Raw genomic sequence first — 22,048 nt, forward strand, 5'->3', positions numbered from 1 at the left:
CTGGGATCTCGCATTGCCCCCTTAATAGCATTTAGCAATCTCGAAATTACAGCATTCGGATTTTTAGAGTCGCTGTCACTGCAGGCGGAGTTATCGTGTCCGCAAACGTGACTAACACCGCCCCTTAGAATTCCGAAAACATAAAATAACCTAAGACTATTTAGGGAACTAAGTCAACAAAATAATGCATAAGGCATTTTGGATAGATCCCAGCCAAAAACGCAAATAATATCGAACAAATAGGAACATAAACATACACAAACACACCCATAAAAATAATAATTATTAGATACACAAAATGAAATAATACCAATGAAACAGATAATATAATGGGCTGAATGGTTGAATATTTTCTGCTGATTGTTTCTCTGTTTTTGTGTGAAACCAGCATGTTTAATTCAATATTTAATTGAAACTTATATTTTAAATGCTATGAATTTCTGTATCCTTAGATCTTGACAGTTAAAATGAAGAATAGTGGAAACATTTAGCTGGTAATTCAATACATTTCAAATAACATAATATTAATCTCATGAACTAGTAAGCATAACAAATCTAAAAAGAGAATTAACAAAAACATGTACGTAAGTGGACATCCTAGGGAGAAGTTGGTATTTGTTAACCTTTAACGAAAAAAAATAAGTTACACAACTTAGTTTCCAGTTGCAGAAGTAACTACTGTGCACATACATTTTTGTTGAAATTTTGGATGGTACCCAGCTCAGTTCAGTTCTTCTTTTACCAATTGTATGTGACCTGGTCAAATATCTTTTAGTGAGATTTTGTCAGTGTATTTTGCAGATTGTCATAAAAGTTGGATGTATCAAGTTTTCATAAGAAATGAGTAAACGCGGTATATATTCTCCACAGTATAAATGATACGATGTGTGAAGGTTCTTGTGGTTTAGATTTTGATAATCCCCCTTCCTCCCCCCCTGCACATGTTCAGCAGTGGAATGATTCCCTCCTTACCTCACACTGGCAATTTCTGCCAATACTAGTTGTATCTATGAGTGGTTTCAGTCTTATGACTCTTACAGCAAAGAATAATTTTCGTGGATGGTCAATAAATGCCCTCATGACTACTGTGGGGACTTTAAACATAACAGATTGCCACATCACTTAATTTCTGTATAGACCATTTAAATATAAATGCATACTAATTATATTTTCCCCATGTTATTTCTCCTCTAGTGTAAATAAATCTAAGGCTGGATACATACAATAGGTTTTTCACCCGATCATCAGGCCAATCACACGACCGTTCTGCCCAATATCGCATTAGTGTGTACGCTCCAACCATGAACGGTTATCGTTCCAAAGCACATTGTAGCGTTTGAATTGATTTTATAAATGGACTAAAAGTTTCTGTAAATGATGGAACAGTGTCGTTCCAATTCTGCAGTGTGTATGCACTCACGACCAGCAGTGTAGGCAGATCTCCATAGAGTTTACTTATCCCTTTTGAACATTACCTTCTATACTACTTGATATATACTATTTGATTTACACACTCAGTTGTATGTGCAGTACGCCAGCACCATCAGCGAGTTTGTAATTTTTCTATTAATTACACCCTTATTCACAAGTTTTACTACCTTTTCACATCTATTTCGCCTAACAACCAGTACGATCAAGAACCGAATACCCACAGGTTTTTAATGTTTACAATAAAGATGTTCTTTTAAAAAAAAGAAGATAAAATATTAAAATGGCATCACTTATACAAAAGTAAAGAATGTCAGTTGATGACTCGAGCTACAAAACAGAATGGGGATAAAGTACTATTGCAAATGGAATGTTGTTGGGAATTATAGAGGACAAAGAATGAATTAAGGGGACTAGACAGATAATATATGTAACCCCTTTTCCCCAGCACTCTGAAAGGGGTGGTTTAATGTTGTCTCTCACTCTTCACTTCCTCCACCCGAGACTTCTATATAGTGTGGTCGGATGCGGACTGTAACTCAATTCAACAGGGGTTGACCCAGGAAGCCCCTTTGTACCCGACCACACTAACCCTCTGAACTATAATGGGCCACACACTTTGGTTACAAACAATGAACTTAAGTAAATGGGAAAGGCAGATTCTAGACTGGGTTAATAGGACACCAGGGAAGATAATAATGCAAGGCAACAGCCCAGTGTACAGTAACGACAAATAAAAAAAGATGGTCCCCACGTGCATTCACTGGCGCCCAAACGCTCCCACAACTCACATACGGTGTGAAAAATATAAATCAACAATGATTTAACACAACAATGATTGTCTTGACACTGTTAAATAATTTGTATTATTAACTTGTTAACATTGGTACACTTGTAGAAACGTTAGTAACTCGCATTAGATCTCTGATACTTGGAATGTCTCTATGTCTCAGTCTCAATTTAAAAATTAAATGTTAAGAGATCTATCTTGTACAAGTAGAGGTATAATGTTATTTTTTAATACAGCAATAATGGTGTCACTGTGTTCAGTGTGTTATTACTTCTCCTTCTGGATGAAGATGACGGTCTCAGTCACTTATGGGTCGTGGACTAACTTCAAGCCTGACCTTGCTAGCTGACCCTCTCTGCTAAAATGCAATTTGCTACGACTCCGCACATAGGCTCGCTGTGCTGCGTCATCTCTTTCAGGCTGCTTGATAGCGGAGTTTCTGCAGGGATCCAACTACAAGATGTTCCTCTGCAACTTTACACCCAGCACCTCTTTTGATAGCTCTAAAGTCTCTCTGTTTGCCAGCACATTCTGTTTTGACAGAAGGTGCTCCTTTCAGACCCATTTCCTTACCCTGCTGCTGTCACACACGGTTCACTCACAGCCCCTCTCCTTTCTCTCCTCTCAGGTCTGACTCAATTCACAACCTGACTTCTGCTGCACCCTGCATCTTCATAGCAACACGGACTGCTGGCTGTTTAGTATAAGACAGCCCGGTTACATATATGATACAGACATAAAATGTTGTTGTAAATCACCTTATCTTGTTATGCACAAGGGAAATAAAGACAATTGCACAAACATAACAATGCGTTTCTTCTTAAAAAATAAAGGCTTTATTATTTTTGGGGAGGGATACATAATTAATTATTTTAACTCAATGCCCCATTTATTGATATGCAAATTGCCTTTAAAACATTTACATTTCATTTGGTATTTTCATATATTGATTGCTTTCATGGTAACGGAAGATGCTTGTCTCTGTTGCCAGGCATGGGATGATTAGCTGTGGGCTGTCAAAAATTAGAAGGAAACTGTGATACTGCTGTAATAATGCACATAATTGTCTTATTTTAAAAAAATCCTAAATTTCAAATTGATGCAAATTTATTTGACTCCCAAAGGACTTGTAATACTAAGGGAGTAGATTTATTTAAAAGTGGAGGTGTTGTCCATATCAATCAATCAAATTTGTAGCTATCATTTTCTAGAAAGACTAGTAGTGAAACATCTGGTTTGACCCAGTCCTTGGCAAAAACAGAGGCACATTCCTTCAAAAATGATTACAGATGCTTTGGATTGGGATGTAATATGGAATATATACAGAGAAGATATTGTTGCTTAAACTATGATTGAAAGACATAATCTGCTGAAACCTAAGTATTTACTTTCATCAATCATCTTACCTCTAGTGTATAGTATGATGCATGATCTCTTTCTAAAAGATCTGTGTATTTGGCACTCTAAAATAATTAGACAAAAAAAAACAATGCTTACAATAATCTTTTTTTAACAATATAGAGACAGACATAATGTGAAAAACAATCCTTTACATCACTGATCATCTAATTTAATTACATTTTTTAGAAGTAAATGTCAGTGTGTAAAATCAGTGGTAACTTTTCTTGAGCACATGACATTGATTTAGATAAGTATTTAATTAACAATTATCACATTAGTAATCAAGTTTAGGAGCACGTCTACAAAGTGTGACAATAGTTCCCTTATACAGATAGTTTAGCACATCTTACCGTTTTAGAGGACAAATTGTCCTTTGAATCTAATTTTCTATCCAAACTTCCCTGCAAATGAAAAACGATACATGGATATTAAAGAGGCCGTTTCAATATAGTGCAATAGGTGGAATATTATACTCATGCTAAAATAGGGCACCTTTTCGCTCCCAAAGTTCCAATTATCATGCCCAAAGCATCACTCAAATCTATGGAAGTGTCTGCTCACTGCGCAACAAGTGAAAAATGCTGAGCGAGCAGTTAAGTTAGGTGCTGAACTAAGCTTTGAGCAGCGCTGATTCCCCAGATGTTTTTGCCCAATCAATTGAGGACTACTGCCAACTATAGTGGAACTAGAAGTTCTAACAAGTGCTAACAATGGCTGCCAGAGAATGCTGGATCATATTGCTCCACAATAGTTAATAAAACCACACAGACACAAGTTTTAAAATAGAGTTCAATTAAATAAAACATTTTCTGAAATGTGTCACTTTAATATAAAAATAATAAAAAATATTCTCTCTGTTATAATTCTTCTATCTTCGTAATGCAATGGTACATTTTTTTTGCCTTTTTAATCCAATGGGAAATTTTTTTGCTATTGTAATCCTATGGTAGAACAAAACCCACTGAAAAACCTTAGACTACTGCTTGCTGCAAGTGCCCACCAATGAATGTGATCTGAAATGAATGTGACTTTCCTTAGCCACTAGCCAATCACAATCGGTCAGTGTGGGAAAATGCTTGTGATTGATTGGGACTTTCAGTCACTCCAGGTTACAACCATTCAGCATTTAGCTTAAATGGGTTTAAATTTCACCCATTGGATTATAAATAGGGAATTTTCAAATACAGAAGGCTCTCCCATTGGATAACAAAGGCAAAATAAGGTCTTAATGACTTTGGTTTATTATAATGACATTACAGAGGTGGCAATGTTGTCACACCAGTGATCCCAATACAAAACAGCACAGAGGCTTCGGGAAGAGTCCAAGAAGTATATTTGCTAAACTGTGAGTTTGAAAAAGTGGAGATGTTGCCTATAACATCCAATAAGATTCTAGTTGTCATTTTGTAGAATGCACTAAATAAATGACAGCTAGAATCTGATTGGTTGCTATAGACAACATCTCCACTTTTTACAACTCACAGTTTAGTAAATATACCCCCAAGTATTATTCATCACAGGGCTGGTAGTCAGATTCTAGTTTTCATTATGAGAGGGGGATCCAACTGTAGTTGTTTAAGGATTTGGGGGGTATTTAGTGCCCCAGTTATTAATTTATTCTGATTTAGATTTCTTGATATTGTAGAAAAAAGAGAGTATTTTTTTTAGTGTTATAATAAAAAATAACTTCTCGCAATTGAACAGTATTTTATCACAGTGGCAGATGAGCAATACTCAGCTCTTTCTAAGCACAGAAGAAAGAGAAATTCATGAATCCAATATTAGTACAGAAACCTGAATGTGTTAGATATTTTGTTATTTTGTCCAGAATAATGAGTATAAACATTTATAACATACACAATTTTCTACACAACTTAACCTTTATTAAACCCAATAAACTATCTAAAAAAGCAAAATATTCTAATTAAAATATGTAATCATATTCACATACTGTGTTCCATAAATAGCGTTTTATTCATTTGATGAAGATCTAATAATGGGGATAACTATTCATACTCTTATTAACCTTAAAAATGGTTTGGTAGCATGTCGTGCCTAAATCCCCTGATGTACCTTTAGCTTGGCTTTGTCTAGGACAAATCAGGGACATGAATGAATGCATGAATGTGTGCGATTAAACTAGCAGTGCATTGGTTACTTTGCAGGGTACAACTAGTCTACCACCTTCCCGTTATAACATAATTGCACCCACTTTATGGAATTCTCTCCAGCGCACAATAAGACTCTTCTCTGGTCTACAAACTTTCAAGCGTTCTCTGAAAACCTACCTCTTCAGACAAGCTTATAATATTCCTCAACCACCCTCTTAACCTCACTACATTACCCTATTACCATCCGTTACACATTTTCACACAAAAGAACCACCCCCTGACCAACATTGTTGTGTGACGGGATCATTTAGCCTATGAGTCACTTTTACCTTTGCAGCCTGGCTGGGCCGAAATGCAAAATGTAGACTTAGCCTTAGCCTCATGTGTCAAACTCCCATTGTCCCATAGATCGTAAGCTTGCGAGCAGGACCTTCTCACCTCTGTCTGTTTTACCCAGTTTGTTTATTAGTTAACTGTGTTTGTCCCCAATTATAAAGCGCTACGGAATATGTTGGCGCTATATAAATAAATGATGATGATGATGATGATGAGGAATTGCAGAAAAATAAAACACTGGGAAAGAACCTCTATCGACGGATTTGAAACTTGAGGGTGAGTCAGAAGAAAAGTGAAACTATATATATATATCACTACTAAATATACAGATGCAGATTTGATAACTCAGTATTGCTGCAACAAAATCATGAGGGATAGTCTCTATATTATTAAGCAACAGATATAAGAAAGTTAAAACCCTGCAAGATATATATCTAATTTAAGCTCTGGGTAATATCTCTGGTATAATAGGAATACTAGCCATACAACAAATCTCACAACAGAATAAACAATAACAATTCCTCATGTAGGCTGTATGATATTAATACTATGATACTTTATGAGGCTTACTAAGCATCAAAAGATAAATGAGTATCATTCTAATGTGCTGATTTATGTATCCAATTGTAATTTGGAGATCTAATGATCATAAATTTTATACTAATTATACCATTGCCCATAATTATCTTATTATTCATTTTTATTTATAAGGCGCCACAAGGTGTCTGCAGCGTCGTACAGGGGCAAACAAAATACAATACAATGGGAGACAGCACAGTACAGTAAACAGTAAGCACAGTAACTCAATAAGCTCAATGCACAGCTAGAGAGGGCGGGGAAGGGGGAGGGAGAATCCGCAAACGTCGGGGCCCAAGAAGGAGGGCGCGGAAGACAGGGAGACCCCCAGGGGTGAGGAGGGAGCGAGAGTGGACGTGTGGTGGAGGACCCTCGAGGAGGAGGGCTAAGTAGCTGGAGAGCAGAGTTAGAAGTGGTGGAAACAGGAGGAGAGATGGCCCTGCTCAGAGGAGCTTACAATCTAAGGATATATCTTACATATTTTATTTAGAATATTTAGCTTTTTTAAGTATTTTATTGGGTTTAATAAAATTTAAGTTTTAAAAAATTGTGTTTGTTATCGTTGTTTATACTCACTATTCTGGACAAAATAACAAAATATCCAACACATTTAGATTTCTGTACCAATATTGGATTTATGAATGTATGATAATAGTCATTACAATCAGTGCAGTCTTTTAGTTGTAACGCCTCTCACAAGTCGTATCATTTTCTCTTCTTCCTTTGTTTAGAAACTTATTTATACAAATACTACAGAGGGAGCACCCTCCGAAAACCATGGGATAAGAAAATGAAAATATACAAGTAATAGAATTTCCATATATATGTATGACCTGATAGTGTTATGTTTCCGACAATTAGAGGACTATTTAGTATGGAGGGTTGACAATATAAAGACAAAACTCAGCTCTCACATTGAAAGCTATCCAGAGCGGTAAGAATTACCAATAACTCTAGAGGCCCCTGTTCTTCTTTACAGTGCAGAGCCACGGCACGTGGCACTTCTTATGACTAGAGTGTCAAATGTATGCATCTGTATATTCAACAACTACATATGTTAGATTACTTATTTTGTAAATACTGTATATGAGTGCCACTTTGGGAACGCTTACCTTAAAAGTGTTTCTCTTAAAACATCGTTTTTTTCTGTGAAGCAAAGAAATATAGTGATAATTTTATATAAATAAATAATAATATGACAATTTTATAAAGCATTACTTTGCCGCCGGTTGATTTTTTTTAAATTGCTACCCTATGAAATAATGTATTATTGTGGCTTTTTATTGGAAGAAAAATGTTCACATACTTGAACAACTAAATATATTAAAGGTACACTAAATTATTTTTTTCTTTATTTACGTTGTGTACAGAAACTAAATGTAAAAATTTGTCTGTGTTTATGTTCTATCTTTTGCTATTTCTATGAGATACAGTAAGTTTGTTGACACAGAGCGGACAGCCACAAGTGGTCCTTTTGGTCCCATCTTCTCCTTCCTCATGTCCTCACCTTACCATTCCTCTAACTTCTGAACAAATGACTGATAAGGATGCAATCTGCAACAAGGATGGGGAGTGGTGCAGATAGAGAAAGAAGAGTGGATTGCAAAGGAGAAGGTCTTTTTTGAAAAAAACAATAATTACAATGGTCGTGTTCCAAGTGGATTATTGTGTATGTACTATAAACATGGTTTCATCCACCTAGTAAATCTAGAAAAAGATGATACTTAGCAATACAGACTGTAGCTGTGTAGTGTTCTGTTGTCTATCTAGATGTCCTGTGCTTGGATGTTGGGAGTGCTGTGGCTCAAGTAGTCTGTATAGTGGTTGGTGAGGGAGATGAGTAGGATGGTGGCGTTGGAAGGTGTTAGCTGCTATGCGGTATTCTCATTAAACTCACCAATAATTCCTTTACCGTTTCAAACAAAGTTTAACAAGTGTTCACTACAGACACAAGTGGTCACCAATTTTTGCTGCTACTTATGTTCTAATTTTTTTTTTTTAAATTAATTTATAATGTATTAATTAATATATTTATCTCATTCCTATGCCATGTTATTGTATACACTGTGGACCAATTCAATCCACTATACCCTCCATTCTCATTAACTTTTTTCTACCCTACATTTTCATCATAAGTTATTTAATATTGTTACCATTCTTCTATTTTACTCACCCTTACGCCAATTTTACACCATTATTCATATATTATACCAAATAATCAGTTCTATAACCCAAATTACACAATTATTTTTTAAATCGCATACAATGTTATTTGATATAGAGGGTAGGATGTGTGGCCAACTGGTTCCTTTTCCCTGTACCCCCGAGGTGCCCCTCTTCCAGTAAGGGGGTCAAAAGTTTGAACACTGGGTGATGTTTGGCTGAGAGAAGACCCTTACCCCCTAAGGGACCTTTTGGTCTTGGGTTGGGGATAGAAGGGCCCTCCCTCTTTTGAAGAGGGCCTGAAGTTTGTGCCCCAGTTTTGCATTTTTTTTCAGTTTATCCCATTTTTTTTAGTTCAGTTTTGGGTTTTGAGAGCACCATCCTGGACTTTCAATAAAAAATAAAATATATAGTAAATATTAGCAAGGAATTAAAATTGTAAAATTGTACTCTACTTTTTTTTTTAACTTGTAACTACAGATCCTGCTGTATAAATCTATAAAAAAAATGCAGAAGTTAGCTTCTGTCACAAGAGCTAAACAAGTGATTGCAGTATGATTACAACATGGTGTCTATTTACTAATAAGATGTTACACAATTTAACTAATATTAGGATTGAAAAGAGTAAAACTGGCTTTGAGCACCTTAAGACACTTGCTGTCCAGTGATAATTCTGAGTTGTGTAAAGACTAGGGTACTTTAGCACAAATAATTTTTTCATGCTTTGACCCTCATCAAATTAATGTCTGATTTAGTAGCCTATTAGGAGAGTTTAACTCTTTCATCTTTAAACTTCATTAAGGAAACAAAGAAGGGTTGTACATTTACCTGGTACTGCAAATGTTATACAAATTGGGGGATATAATCATTTTACTGTACCTCCAAATAAAGAAGATGATCACTAAAATTGCAATTGCACAAATGATTCCAAAAGCAGTTCCAATATACAAGTAAATATTAGTTTGTGGTCCCACTGTAAAAACACAAAGAGTTTACATCATCATCATCTACACAATCCTGTAAATAAAATCTATATAAAAGGTGAGTATTGTTGCATTATTTGATATGTATTTGTCATTAATATCATCCTCACTATTATGATTATATACCATATTTCCCCATGTATAAGGCGCTCCCATGAATAAGACACCTTAATTTTGGCTCCGAAATTTGAAAAAAAAAAATATTACAGTAGCTGTCAAAAAGGGCAGGGAGAGTGTATTGGCTGGCTGCTCTGATTGTGATCAGAGCAGCCAGTCAGTACACTCTCCCTGCAATCGTCCCCTCCCCCCGCTGCCACTGTACCGCTGCCCCCCTCCTCCTGGATCCCCGCTGCCACTGTATCTCTGCCCCCCTCCTCCTGGATCCCCCCGCTGCCACTGTACCGCTGCCCCCCTCCTTCTGGATCCCAAGCTGCCATAGTACCTCTACCCCCCTCCTCCTGGTTCCCCGCTGCCACTGTACCGCTGCCCCTCCTGGATGCGCACATACCGCTGTACTGCTGCCTCCCTCCTCCTGGATTCCCCCGCTGCCACTGTAATGCTGCCCCCCTCCCCCTCGATCTCCCTCGCTGCCACTGTAGCGCTGCCCCCCTCCTGCATCCCTGCTATCACTGTTTAAGACACAGGTTTTAGACCTAAAATTTTGGGGAAAAAGGTGCATCTTATACGTGGGGAAATACGGTATATTACTACCAACAAAATGAGCGTCATCATTTTAATAATCATCATCATTGTCAGAATTATTATCTTTGTCATTCATCAATATTATTTTAACATAATTATCATCAAAATCATCATCATCTTCAGTGGTCCAGTAATGAATATGTTCTACAATATTATTATTGAATATCATAATCATCATTCAACCAATATAACCATTTTCATTATTGTCCGTGTGCTCACCAATAAACCCCCAATTATCACCATCAACATGAAAATCATGATATTTTATCACCTTCATTAATATATCATCATTACCATCCTAATCATTTTCACTAATAATAATAATAATGTTAATATATGTATATACTCCTGTAAATAAAATCTGTATAAAAAGTGAGTTCTGATCTTACTGTTCATTACTAGTGAGTTCTGATGTCTTTACTTGCATTTTCATTTGCAAAACTTATGTGGTTTATAAAGAATAATGCACCTCCTATTGTTATGTATAACAGACATTAAAAGACTCAGAGGATTTATGTGTTCTTTGCAAAATCAACTGGCTTAGAGTTATAGAGTATTTACATGGCAACAATTACTCCATAGTGAGTTCCAATATCTATATTATTTGCAGTGTGTAACACATATTCCCATTCATATTCTCCATTATCAAAAAAAAATTTCATCATCTTATTTGTCAGCTTAATGACCACCATCAAAATCATGACCATCAATATTATATTCATTAGTGAGACCAACATTATTACAATCTTTATCATTGTAATCAGTTTAATCCTTTGTAGTGGTATTGTAAACTGTAAATCAATTTGAATTAACATTTTATTTTCCACTAATTGTTTTACTTCTGGTTTTAAATGAAGCATTATTGGTACTAAATAAAATAATGATTATCATGTAATTAAAAAAAAGTAACTTTAAGTTAGTGCGGTTGAAATAGCTTTTTCAGGTCATTTTAAATGCTAAAATATGCTTTAGTAGAGGAAGTTACAACAGATACATTGAAGTAGATCATGGTGACCTACCTTAAATTATATTTAAAAAAAACCCAATATCATTGGTTAAGAATTCCTGATCAAAGTCTCTTAAAAATATAAAATCAATCAATCTTATCAATGAAATATTGAGGGACGCTGACAAAAAAATCTGCTTGTGAAAAGAATAAGTGAAAAGTTGCTAAAATTGTTGAATAATTACAATATATTTATGACTGATATTGCAACTTTGTTCACACTTAAAATTTTTCAATAGTGGTATTTTAAGTAGTATGAATGTATGCATAGGCAGATATATTTAGATAAAACTTCAAATTAATGTGATCCACTATTATTATAGGGCATGAATTAAGCAGACAAATAAAGGTAGTCTGTTGTAAGCATTAAACAGTCATTAGATTCAGAAAAACTGCCCCTAACTTTTTCTTAACCTCTTCACTGCTGAGCCTCTTTTGGGCTGGTCACATTCCAAAAAATGTTTCCAAAATTGTTTTCCTATTTTTTTTTTCTAAGACACCACCAAGATATACTTTGCTGTTCTCCCTTTGATATCAAACCATCTTTCCAAAACAGCACAACGCAGGATTATACACAGCTTTTCATAATAAAATCTGTATTTAGAAATGATGATGCTTTTCACAGTCATGGATGAAATGCATACAATGTGTAGGAACAATATAGGTAGCCCACCAAGGCATATCATTTTGAACAGTAGACAACCTACTGCATCAATTGAGGGTTCCTGTGAATTTATTGAAGCAAGCCAGGTTGGGGGGCAACTGGGCATTATAAAGAGGGGCAGGCTGGGTTGGGGGCAGGGGGGAATTTGTGCACATAGGTGTAAGTGCATGCTGGTGGTTGTAGTTCCACTGGTGTGCTGTTCAAATGGTGCCACCATTACAATACTCGTGTTTCCCTTGTCATAATTAATTATTGCCCTGTTAGCAATCAAATGGTCTTGCCCACTTAATATAAATATATTATTATACTGCACCATGAAATACAAATGCCCAGTGATTCTAATGAAAAATTTATTTTGCACCATAAGCTAATTATAAATTCCTTTTGCCCCCTTAATCAATAAATAATGATTGCCCTTATAATTCACAAGTCAATGGAGCCTCCTCTTATTTTCTGAATGACAGGATAGTTCAAACAGTATGCAGTTTAAGTAATTTTGCCTACAGTGTTTTATTCCAATGTTTTTAACCGCTTGGAGGGCGATGTGTAAAGTGATTTGTATAACAGCCCTTTTCCAGAGGCTTCCCAGCGGTTTGGTCTTTAGTAAATGGAGCACGTTTGAAGCTGCAAAACAAATATAATGAAATCCAGCGATTTTATCAAACCGCTCTTTAGTAAATCTCCCCATTATATTTAAAATTGGCACTTTCTTGCGTGGAAAGGGTACAAGACAGTAGCATCTATAGCACAAGAAGAAAGTTTACATTAAAAATCCTGCAGTTTGCAATACATACTTTTAATGTTGAGTGTAGCTGTTTTGTGACTTGCTTGGCCATTGAGGAATGAAACTGTACACTGAATCTCTGATCCATTACCTGCTTCAGAAGGTTGATATGTTAGTTCTGACAAAGCCTTCCACTTCCCCTCACCAAGGTCTACATTATATTCTGTATGTAGACCTGTGAGGCTCCAGGTGAAATAAGGTGGACTTGAGGCACATGTATGATTAGCAGAGCATGTGATTTTGGTGGGTTCTCCCACTGTCATCTCTTCAGGCACTGACAGCACCGACTCAGGTGGGACATCTGTTGAGGAGATGTAAGAATGTCAGATTCCTTATATAGGAACAAGTCAAACAAGCTTCATTTACTTTACTGTCAAAGTGCATTCCTATTCAATTAAGCTTAAACCACTAGATCTCTTTAAACTGTCATTTGATTAGTAAAATCAACCACTTAGACTATCTTTATGTATCCTGAACATGTTAAAATTGTAATCTACTCAAAATGTAATAAGGCTTTTGCTACAAGTCTTTTGTTTAATTTATTCACACAATTCTGGCTCTGTTACTACCAGTTTCAGACTGGATTTTCCATTCTATCCAATTATGATCCTTTCTATTATGGGGAATAGTGGACATTTTCAGCCCACACACAGTGATATCGTAGTCCAGGGTGACACCTTAAGAGATCAAACATTCAACAGTAACTAATTCAACTGACATACTTGACATAAACAGAGATTGCTTCTTTTTCACTGTGAATGGCTATATGGAGGGAGCATTCGGTACTACAGAGGGAAGAGTGAATCTGATTGTTTGTAAGTCAATCAGAAAAACAAATGATCGCCATAGGCATTATTTATGTTCATAACAATTTTAATTTGATGCCAAAGCTACTTTTATTGCCTAATCCAGGGTTTCCCAAACCCAGTCCTCAGGGTTCCCCAACAGTGCAGGTTTTCCATATCTCCTTGCTGGAGCACAGGTGTATTCATTACTGACTGACACATTGTAACAGATCCACAGGTGGTCCTAATTATGCACTGTTGGGGAGCCCTGAGGACTGGGTTTGGGAAACCCTGGCCTTATACCATCCACATGTAAAACTGGCAAATGTTCAGTAAAATAGATTCCATTAAAAATAGAATAAATTAATAATTACTTTACCTGTGACCTTTAGCTCAACATACTTATCAACACGTGCACGAATGTTCTTGCTACTGTTGGGATAATATGATCTTTCGTCTTGTTTTTTTACATGGTGTATACGTAGAGTGCACATATCCTTCAGCGCTGCTTGGTTCTCATACTTTGCTGATATTTCATCCTGTCGTGTACTGTAAATTATACTGGAAGGTCGAAAAGCTCTGATAACGTGCCAAACCACTTTCAGATTTTCTAAGTCTTTGGGTGCTGGTGTGACTGAGCAGGGGATCTCCACACAAGAGCCAAGTAATGCTTGGATCCTGGATGGGAAATTAAACTTACTTTGTTGACCAACACACCCTGGTTTAAAACAATAAGTAAAATATAATGTATCAGTCCAATTTTCTGCATGAGTAAAATATGCTATAGCTCCTGTGTGAATCTAATAAATCACAACATATGAAATACATCTCTTTGGATTTAACCTCCAATCACATTTTAAGCTTGACCCCCTCTGATGCTCACTGATTCAATGAAAACACTAGAGAAACCTGGTGGTAACCGCCTTAAATTTAACTTAAATGCAATGACTACATTTCTTTAATAACAGAGTTCAATAACTTTATATGTAGAAATTTTAACAATGTAGTATAATGAATAAATAACTATATTATCAATCACTAAAGGAACTAAAGATTTTCTTTATACATTGCAATATATGTAAAACTTCTTCCATCGAAGTTACATTGGCTGGGCATGGACCCGCAAGATGTGCTGATACATGTGGCTACAAATAATTGTCACAGTTTCCAGACCACTCACCAGGTGCACGGTGAGAGTTCACTAACTGTCACAGTTTCCAAAATAAGCAGCAGGTGCACAGGTTTATTGCCAACTGTCACATTTTCCAGAGGAAAATGGTAATGCATTGCTGTAAATGAGAAATAACTCCGAAATGATGCAACCAATTACAAAGACAATATTTTCTGCAAATCTACAGACCAATTTGGTATATTGTGTGCCCTGCTCAGACAACAGCATCATAGAAATAAGTCACTTATAAAAGTCATACTTATGTTATCAATATATAGATTATTAGTCCCCCGAGACTTTGCTTCCCCAGTTTTTTTTTGTTTCATAACTATTTTTACCCAGAGGAGACCTCAGCTCAACTCTAGTAGACTCTGTTCAGACGGCTCTTTATGGATCCTATGTTCTATATGCAGAAGTGTTTTGGTGCCTCTACATTTTGCACACTTGGTTCAGTATAATTGAGTGTAACCAATCAGTATAGTTCTTGACCCTAGTTACTTCCATTTAACCACTGGCAGTGATGCAGCACCTTGATGAAAGCAGGGATTTACTGCAGTATTATGTGTGTAATGTGACACCTCTTTATGTGTCTCGGTGTCACACAAGATTTTGCAGGTACAGAAATTGTGTAAGTTGCTTTCTGGGTTATACTATCCCAAATTTGAACCTGTTATAGCAGTCTCCTATTCTTTGCATTATGGCTTCAAAGTTTGGGGTAATGTGAAAAAGGAAAATATTTAAGTACACAATTAGCCATTATGGAAGCTAGACAAGACCAAAACAATGCAAAATTGTCCAGAATTCAGACAATTTTGTCCAGTTTTAATCTGAATTAACTTTGAAACTAAGTTGGCAGAAGATTAGTCTTATGGATTGGTATGAAAAATGTAATGGCAAACACTGAAATTTAAAATTTAATTTTTAAACAAAAGGTGGAAGATAAAAAGCTGAACAATAAATTTTTAGTCACTTTTGTTATTCTGAAACATTATTTTACACAATTTTTTTTAAAAAAAAGCAGGAATAAAAAGTTTGGCAAATGGTTTTGAAAAAAAATGAACTATGGGGATAATATTACAAAACAATTAATGACTGAACCACAGCAAAATTCACTAATATCTATGGAAAACACACTTCCCCAATATAATACTCAATGCTCAACATGAAGCATTACCTGTACAAATGTAAATCCCTAGTTCACACCTTATGGGCTTATTGGTTGATGCAGATCTGCTTAAACGTCGTCACTAAAATATCACAGTAAGATGCAATTTCAATAATTAAATGACCATTTTAGTTTACCTTGTAAAAGAATGAAGAGAAAAATAATTTGTTCTTTCATAACTCCTGGTTGCTTGTCAAATTCTATTGGTGACAACTGGAATTGTAATGGATTGATGTCTCACCTATGAAAAAATATAAAGTCAAATGGTAAGTGTCATGATCTAAGAATTTACTCATTGGTGAAATAAAGTCACAAATAAAAAATAAAAAAAAAATATAATCATACATGTTACTTATTAACAAACAATCCAATATTTTTTAAAAAAAAAAATATATGCAAAATTATAAATAAATAAGAGAGAGCATGGACCCAAGTCTACTACTAGAAAAGAGAACTCACAAACTTCTGAAATATTAGCTTAAAGGTTGCCAGACTGAACTATCATGAATGAAGAAAAGTGCAAGATAAATTTCAACGCAAAATTACCAAAGTAGATGTTGAGGCAATTCATACACCGAGAGATTTTAAAATAAACATATAAAATATAACAAAACAGAAAACTAAAACATACAAAAATAAAAATAAATAACAATAAAATCCAAACTGTACGCACAAACACCGGGGGGAAAAACATTAAAAATATAATAAATAATTTATTCCAACAGTTCATTGGCAATAATAAATAAATTCCTATTAACAAATAATTTATGTAACCCAATTAAACAAAGCTAGAAATACTATTTTACTTAGTAAAAAGAGATTGTCAGCAGTACTTACTTGTTTGTGTTAAATGCTTGTCTGTATATATCTTTTAAAAAAAAAACAACACTTCTGTAATTGCAGTATATGCTTGCATCACATCACTTCCACTAAGAGCTCAAAGTTTACATGGGGCTTTTATGCAAATCCACCTCTGTTGCAGACTGAGGTTTGATCCTGATGACATCTAATTGTGTCTCATCATCATCATCATCATTTATTTATATAGCGCCACTAATTCCGCAGCGCTGTACAGAGATCTCATTCACATCAGTCCCTGCCCCATTGGAGCTTACAGTCTAAATTCCCTAACATAGACACACACTCACACACAGACAGACAGAGAGGGAGACAGACAAGGAGACAGACAGACAGAGAGGGAGAGACTAGGGTCAATTTTGATAGCAGCCAATTAACCTACCAGTATGTTTTTAGAGTGTGGGAGGAAACCGGAGCACCAGGAGGAAACCCACGCAAACACAGGGAGAACATACAAACTCCACACAGATAAGACCATGGTCGGGAATCGAACTCATGACCCTAGTGTTGTAAGGCAGAAGTGCTAACCACTAGGCCACTGTGCTGCCCAATCAATATCACTTTGAATCTTTGTGTACAAAGTAGCAAAATCTACAATAAATTATTGACTTGATTGTATAGGAAACCTGGTCCTGACAAACGATGCTTGCATGATATAGCATGTAATTGTATATGTTATGTAAAAGTAATCAATAAAGCAAATATTGTAAATAAGATTGCTTATTTGTGCCTTCTTATGTTGAAAGATTTGCATGCCGCTTGTGGTACACTCTGAAGATACCTGCTGAATATGGCTGGACTGGTCAGGAACAGCGCAAAGCAATATTGCAGTATGTAAATTAATTTAATAAATGTAAATACATCAGTAAACTCTAAGTTATTGCTGTTTGTTCCCAATTGTAAAGCGCTACGAAATTTGCTTTCGCTATATAAATAAATGATGATGATGAAGATGTTCTATTGCTTTAATAGAGTTCAGATTTTCAAATGTGCAAATATATTATAATTTGTGAAGACTATGGAGGTGTAGAATTTATTAACGATTGATGCACCCAAACATATACCTGCAAGTAATTTACCTTACCTTGACTACGGCCAAACGCCTCTTCCCACCATGTTCCCTCCCAAAAATCAAAGGCTGTGGTTGTGGTATAAGTCCTTTGCGTCCGAAGATGAACTAAACGTTGCCGCGTTCTGTGGCGTATGATCTGATTCTGGGCATGCGCAGAGTAATATAGCGTATGATACACACAATTTCTAGTGATGTGCCGCAGAGTGCCCCTGGAACGGTCTGTGAAAGCCGGCCATCGGCAATGTATCACTGGTCATTTTTTCCTCGCACCCCATCGAGCTGCACAGAAAAATGAGTAGATATTCCATACCATATCGCCATTGCCCCCTTTGAGACGTGTGCTCATTCTTTGGATAATATTTTGTATCATTTTAGTGCGTTTTATTTTGGTAGATTTTATTTAGATAGTAGTTGAAAGATAATTTATTTTTTTGCTTCTTTTTTTATGTGAATATTTTTTTTTATAAGAAAGAGGAGACTGACTAAGAGTCGCCTGGGCTTTTGACTATATGCTCCAACCCATGAGCAGTAGGTCAAGCAGCAGGAGCTTCAGCGCGTAGCAGAGCATGGTGAGGATGTTAAGGACAGAGGTAGGCACATACTACCGAACCCATGACTATTGGACCCGTGACTTCTGTTCAATCTGTGCAGCCCCTACCAACTTCCAGGCTGCTGGATTGTGGGAGCGGAACAAATTAACAGTCAAAGCGAATTCCCATACCTTTCTAGAAATATGTCTCATCTGTTTGCTGGGATGTCTTTTGGTGAACATGATTTGAACACACTGCTGCACATGTTTTCAGTTGTTCACCATGAACAGTTCCAGGCTATGGAATATTTGGCTGAATACCAATGTGTTCTGAATTAATCCATTTAGCCACATGCATCTTCAGGTTCTGATGATGGAGGTCCACCTTCCTCTTCAGCACAAATAGGGATATCTTAGATGAGGAACCTGAATTTCAGTAATATTTAAAGCATATAGGTATTCAAGAGAGATGAGGATACTAATTGTTGGGTTGCAAGGTTAAATGTTTTACACTGGGAAAGTTAAGCTCTTTGTTAAATCCATATTGTGCATCTATATTGTCATTCAGCTGATATCCTCAAAATATAGGTGGGCTTGAGTGGTGGCATATTTCTATTCTGTTGGATGCAATGTGTTTTAGTAAGACATTTACATTTCAGTAACCTTTAGATGGAGAAAATCTATCATTCACTAAGTGGGGATTGTCTGTCCCAAAAATGGCTGCAATAAGCATTTTGAATTTGTATGTTGAGCAATGTGTCACCTAGGGGACAATCATATCTGAAGAGCTCCCTTTTCATGGCTCCACAAATCCAAAAGATTCATTCTGATGTCTCCACTGGAAAGCAAATACAGCAATATTATGTATGGCTGTTTCAAGAATCGAGGGTCTCTGTGTCAGGAAAATTCCAGTGCCTCAGAACAAGAAATGTTCGTTTCTTCTCTATTGCCTTAATTTTCACTCACATGATTATTTTTGTAACTGTATTTCTTGAGTTAGTATTCCCAGGGATTCCAAATTACTCAGTGAGCTTCTCCTATTCCCAATCTGTGCCCAATCAGAGGAGGAACTGTGCTATTTAGACCTACCAGCTTTTTTGAGCTGGCTTGTCCTAGACCCCGTCTCTGCTTGGTTACTCAAGTGCTGATTCTGGCTTGTTTAATTTTACTCCTCCTGTGTCCGCACTGTCCTTGGCTTGTTGTCAATTACTTTCACTCTACCAACTGGTCTGCTTCTCTGATACTAGGTCCATTATACTTTGGTGTGTTTTTCGTCCTTTAAAGGTGAATTTGACTAAGATCAGAGCATCTTATAGCATTCAATATCTATCTCCTGCTTGCCTGGGTTTTGAATTGGGTATACATAGAACAGTCTATAGCCAATTAAATCATCAGATTGATCACAGAGCCATAGAGTTTGCTGAACTCTTGTGAGGCAGTAACCTGCCCTCTTCTATGATGATGTTCTGGAGGGCAGAGCCATATGTGATAGCGACATCTCAGGAAAAAGAGGTATGTAGGACGCAACAGACAGAGTTTAACAGTGTAAGGTCCAGGCTCTTCAAAAACTGCACGTATAGCTGTGAGGTCCTCCAGCAGTGGTGTAAAACACCTGAGACACTGGTTCAGAAAATTTGTGGTGTTAAATGCACCTTTATATAAAAGAAAGTTTATACATTGAACTTGCTCATAAAATATATTGCAACATTGTTTTGAGGAATTCTTACAAAATTTTCTTTTTGCATCACATAATGTTACGTAATGTACTCTCATGCCATCTAGTGTTACGAGTCAGTAATGCACATATGTAAAAGATCTATTAATAATACTACAAAGCTATACTGCATATAAAACTTTCAGGGGCTTATAAGAATTGAAGAGATTATAAACACAGTGACCATGTGGGGTATTTCTGCAATTGTGTCTAAAATCGAAGGTGCACAAACTACCCCTAAAAGTTAAGTATAATCTATTTAATGCTGTCTGCTAAGGATGTAGTAATACTTTCAGAGTTAGTGTATGGAATGCTTATGTCAGGGGAAAAAAGTATATATGGGAATCTGGTTGGCACATGTGTGAGGCATGAAAAGTGGTAACTATGAGGAATTCAAGCTGTATTCCTGGAAAGGAATACAGTTTGAATTCCTTCTACAGATTGTACTCTAAACGTTCACCACTATTTTCAATGTCTAGCTTTAATCTGCACATAATTTTAAAGTATGCTGTAAAAAAAACAACTAGAATAGGACATTTGCAAAAATAAAGCGCATCTCCCTCCTATTAATTACCACCACTGAGAATGCCAATAGTAATGTGGACATTTAATAGCTACCCTGTTGCTTGGGGTGTCTAGAGCAACTTATTGTTAAAATGTATACACCAGGTTCATTTATAGACATTTGGAGGGGCTTATAGCAAAAATTTTGAAGGGTCCCTAAAGTTTTTAGGGAGAGATACGCATCTCTTCTCTCACTTACCTTAGCAAGAGGGCCAGGCACCTCCTATTGGTGTCAGATGAATTGTCTGTACCACTTGTTCAGAAAGGAAGGTAACCTCTTCTAAGCACAATATAATTTTGGAGCCTAATAATACCAGCTTCTGCGGTTTCAAAAGCCTTGCTGTATAGTACAGTGCTATGGAGGAGATGACAGCGAGGAGTTGGACTCAGAGTTGTACAAGTGACAGCTTCGCAGATCCCTAAGTGGCTCCTTCCACCCGCTGCAGTTTCCTTCTGCAATCTAATTATGGCCCCAATGTTCACTGTTACGTAAGATCACCATCCGATGGGATAATCTGAATGTTTCTCTCTGACTTTATGCCTTTGACGCAGGTCTGAGATGTTGTCTTCAGTATGTGAACACTGCTTAGCTCCAGGAACCAATGGAGACACCTTCTCAGGACGGACTTACAGAAATAAGAATCAGGAGCAGCAGCAATCATGTAATATGTATAAAAGGCTACAGCATTAGCACAATATTTATCATATGGATCTTATAGTGATCACACACAGGGATATATATACTTAACTGCGGGTTTGGAAAAGTGGAGATGTTGCCTGTAGCAATCAGATTCTAAGTTTCATTTATTTAGTACATTCTACAAAATGACACCTAGAATCTGATTGGTTGCTATAGGCAACATCTCCACTTTTTCAAACCCACGGTTTAGCAAATATACCCCACAGAGTGCAAGGTCCCACAAAAACATTATTTGTTACCTGTGGTGTAATCTCTGCTTCAGTAAGAGTTAATGTCCCTCCTGGAACACTTTATAATTCACAAATGATGTTACTAAATTTACATTACAATACAATGTTCTTTTATACCAGTCCTTCTGTCTGGGGTAATGCTTTTCCTTCGTTTCAAAAAGATGTTATTAAGCATTTGGTCAGGTCAACTGGCTCACTGTAAGTTGTGCATGGTTTGCATAATTCCTGTTGCCATCTGGTGGCTGCATTTGGAACAGACCTACACCAATATCATTAACATATTATTAATTATTATAATAGTATATAGTACCAGCAT

The 22,048-nt window shown here is 36.3% G+C and overlaps 1 protein-coding gene across 4 annotated transcripts; it reads right to left on the reverse strand.

Moving 5' to 3' along the window:
- Positions 1 to 3,036: 3,036 nt before the first annotated feature.
- LOC142107914 (Schwann cell myelin protein-like) lies at positions 3,037 to 21,239 on the reverse strand. 4 transcript variants are annotated; one of them, XM_075191574.1, is made up of 10 exons: positions 21,002 to 21,239; positions 16,903 to 16,933; positions 16,203 to 16,306; positions 14,109 to 14,447; positions 13,036 to 13,245; positions 9,685 to 9,778; positions 7,755 to 7,788; positions 3,970 to 4,020; positions 3,625 to 3,681; positions 3,037 to 3,231 (listed from the first exon to the last, which is right to left on the reverse strand). In XM_075191574.1, the coding sequence occupies exons 3-10, from the start codon at positions 16,240 to 16,242 to the stop codon at positions 3,175 to 3,177; spliced, it is 882 nt and encodes a 293-aa protein (XP_075047675.1). In that variant the 5' UTR covers positions 16,243 to 16,306; positions 16,903 to 16,933; positions 21,002 to 21,239; the 3' UTR covers positions 3,037 to 3,174. The 4 variants fall into 4 exon arrangements, with proteins under 4 accessions (XP_075047675.1, XP_075047672.1, XP_075047673.1 ...); XM_075191571.1 differs by having other exon boundaries at positions 12,955 to 13,245; XM_075191572.1 differs by lacking the exon at positions 21,002 to 21,239 and adding an exon at positions 18,003 to 19,047 and having other exon boundaries at positions 12,955 to 13,245.
- Between the last annotated feature and the right edge of the window lie 809 nt (positions 21,240 to 22,048).

This window comes from Mixophyes fleayi, chromosome 11, assembly GCF_038048845.1.
Source record: "Mixophyes fleayi isolate aMixFle1 chromosome 11, aMixFle1.hap1, whole genome shotgun sequence".
NCBI lineage: Eukaryota > Metazoa > Chordata > Amphibia > Anura > Limnodynastidae > Mixophyes > Mixophyes fleayi.

Coding starts and splice junctions, on each gene's coding strand:
- LOC142107914 (XM_075191573.1), bottom strand. CDS start 16,242: ATGAAAGAACAAATTATTTTTCTCTTCATTCTTTTACAAG. Junction 4,021..7,754: donor TTAAGAGAAACACTTTTAAG/GTAAGCGTTCCC, acceptor TTTCATTTGCAG/GGAAGTTTGGATAGAAAATT. Junction 3,682..3,969: donor ACAATTTGTCCTCTAAAACG/GTAAGATGTGCT, acceptor TAATTATTTTAG/AGTGCCAAATACACAGATCT.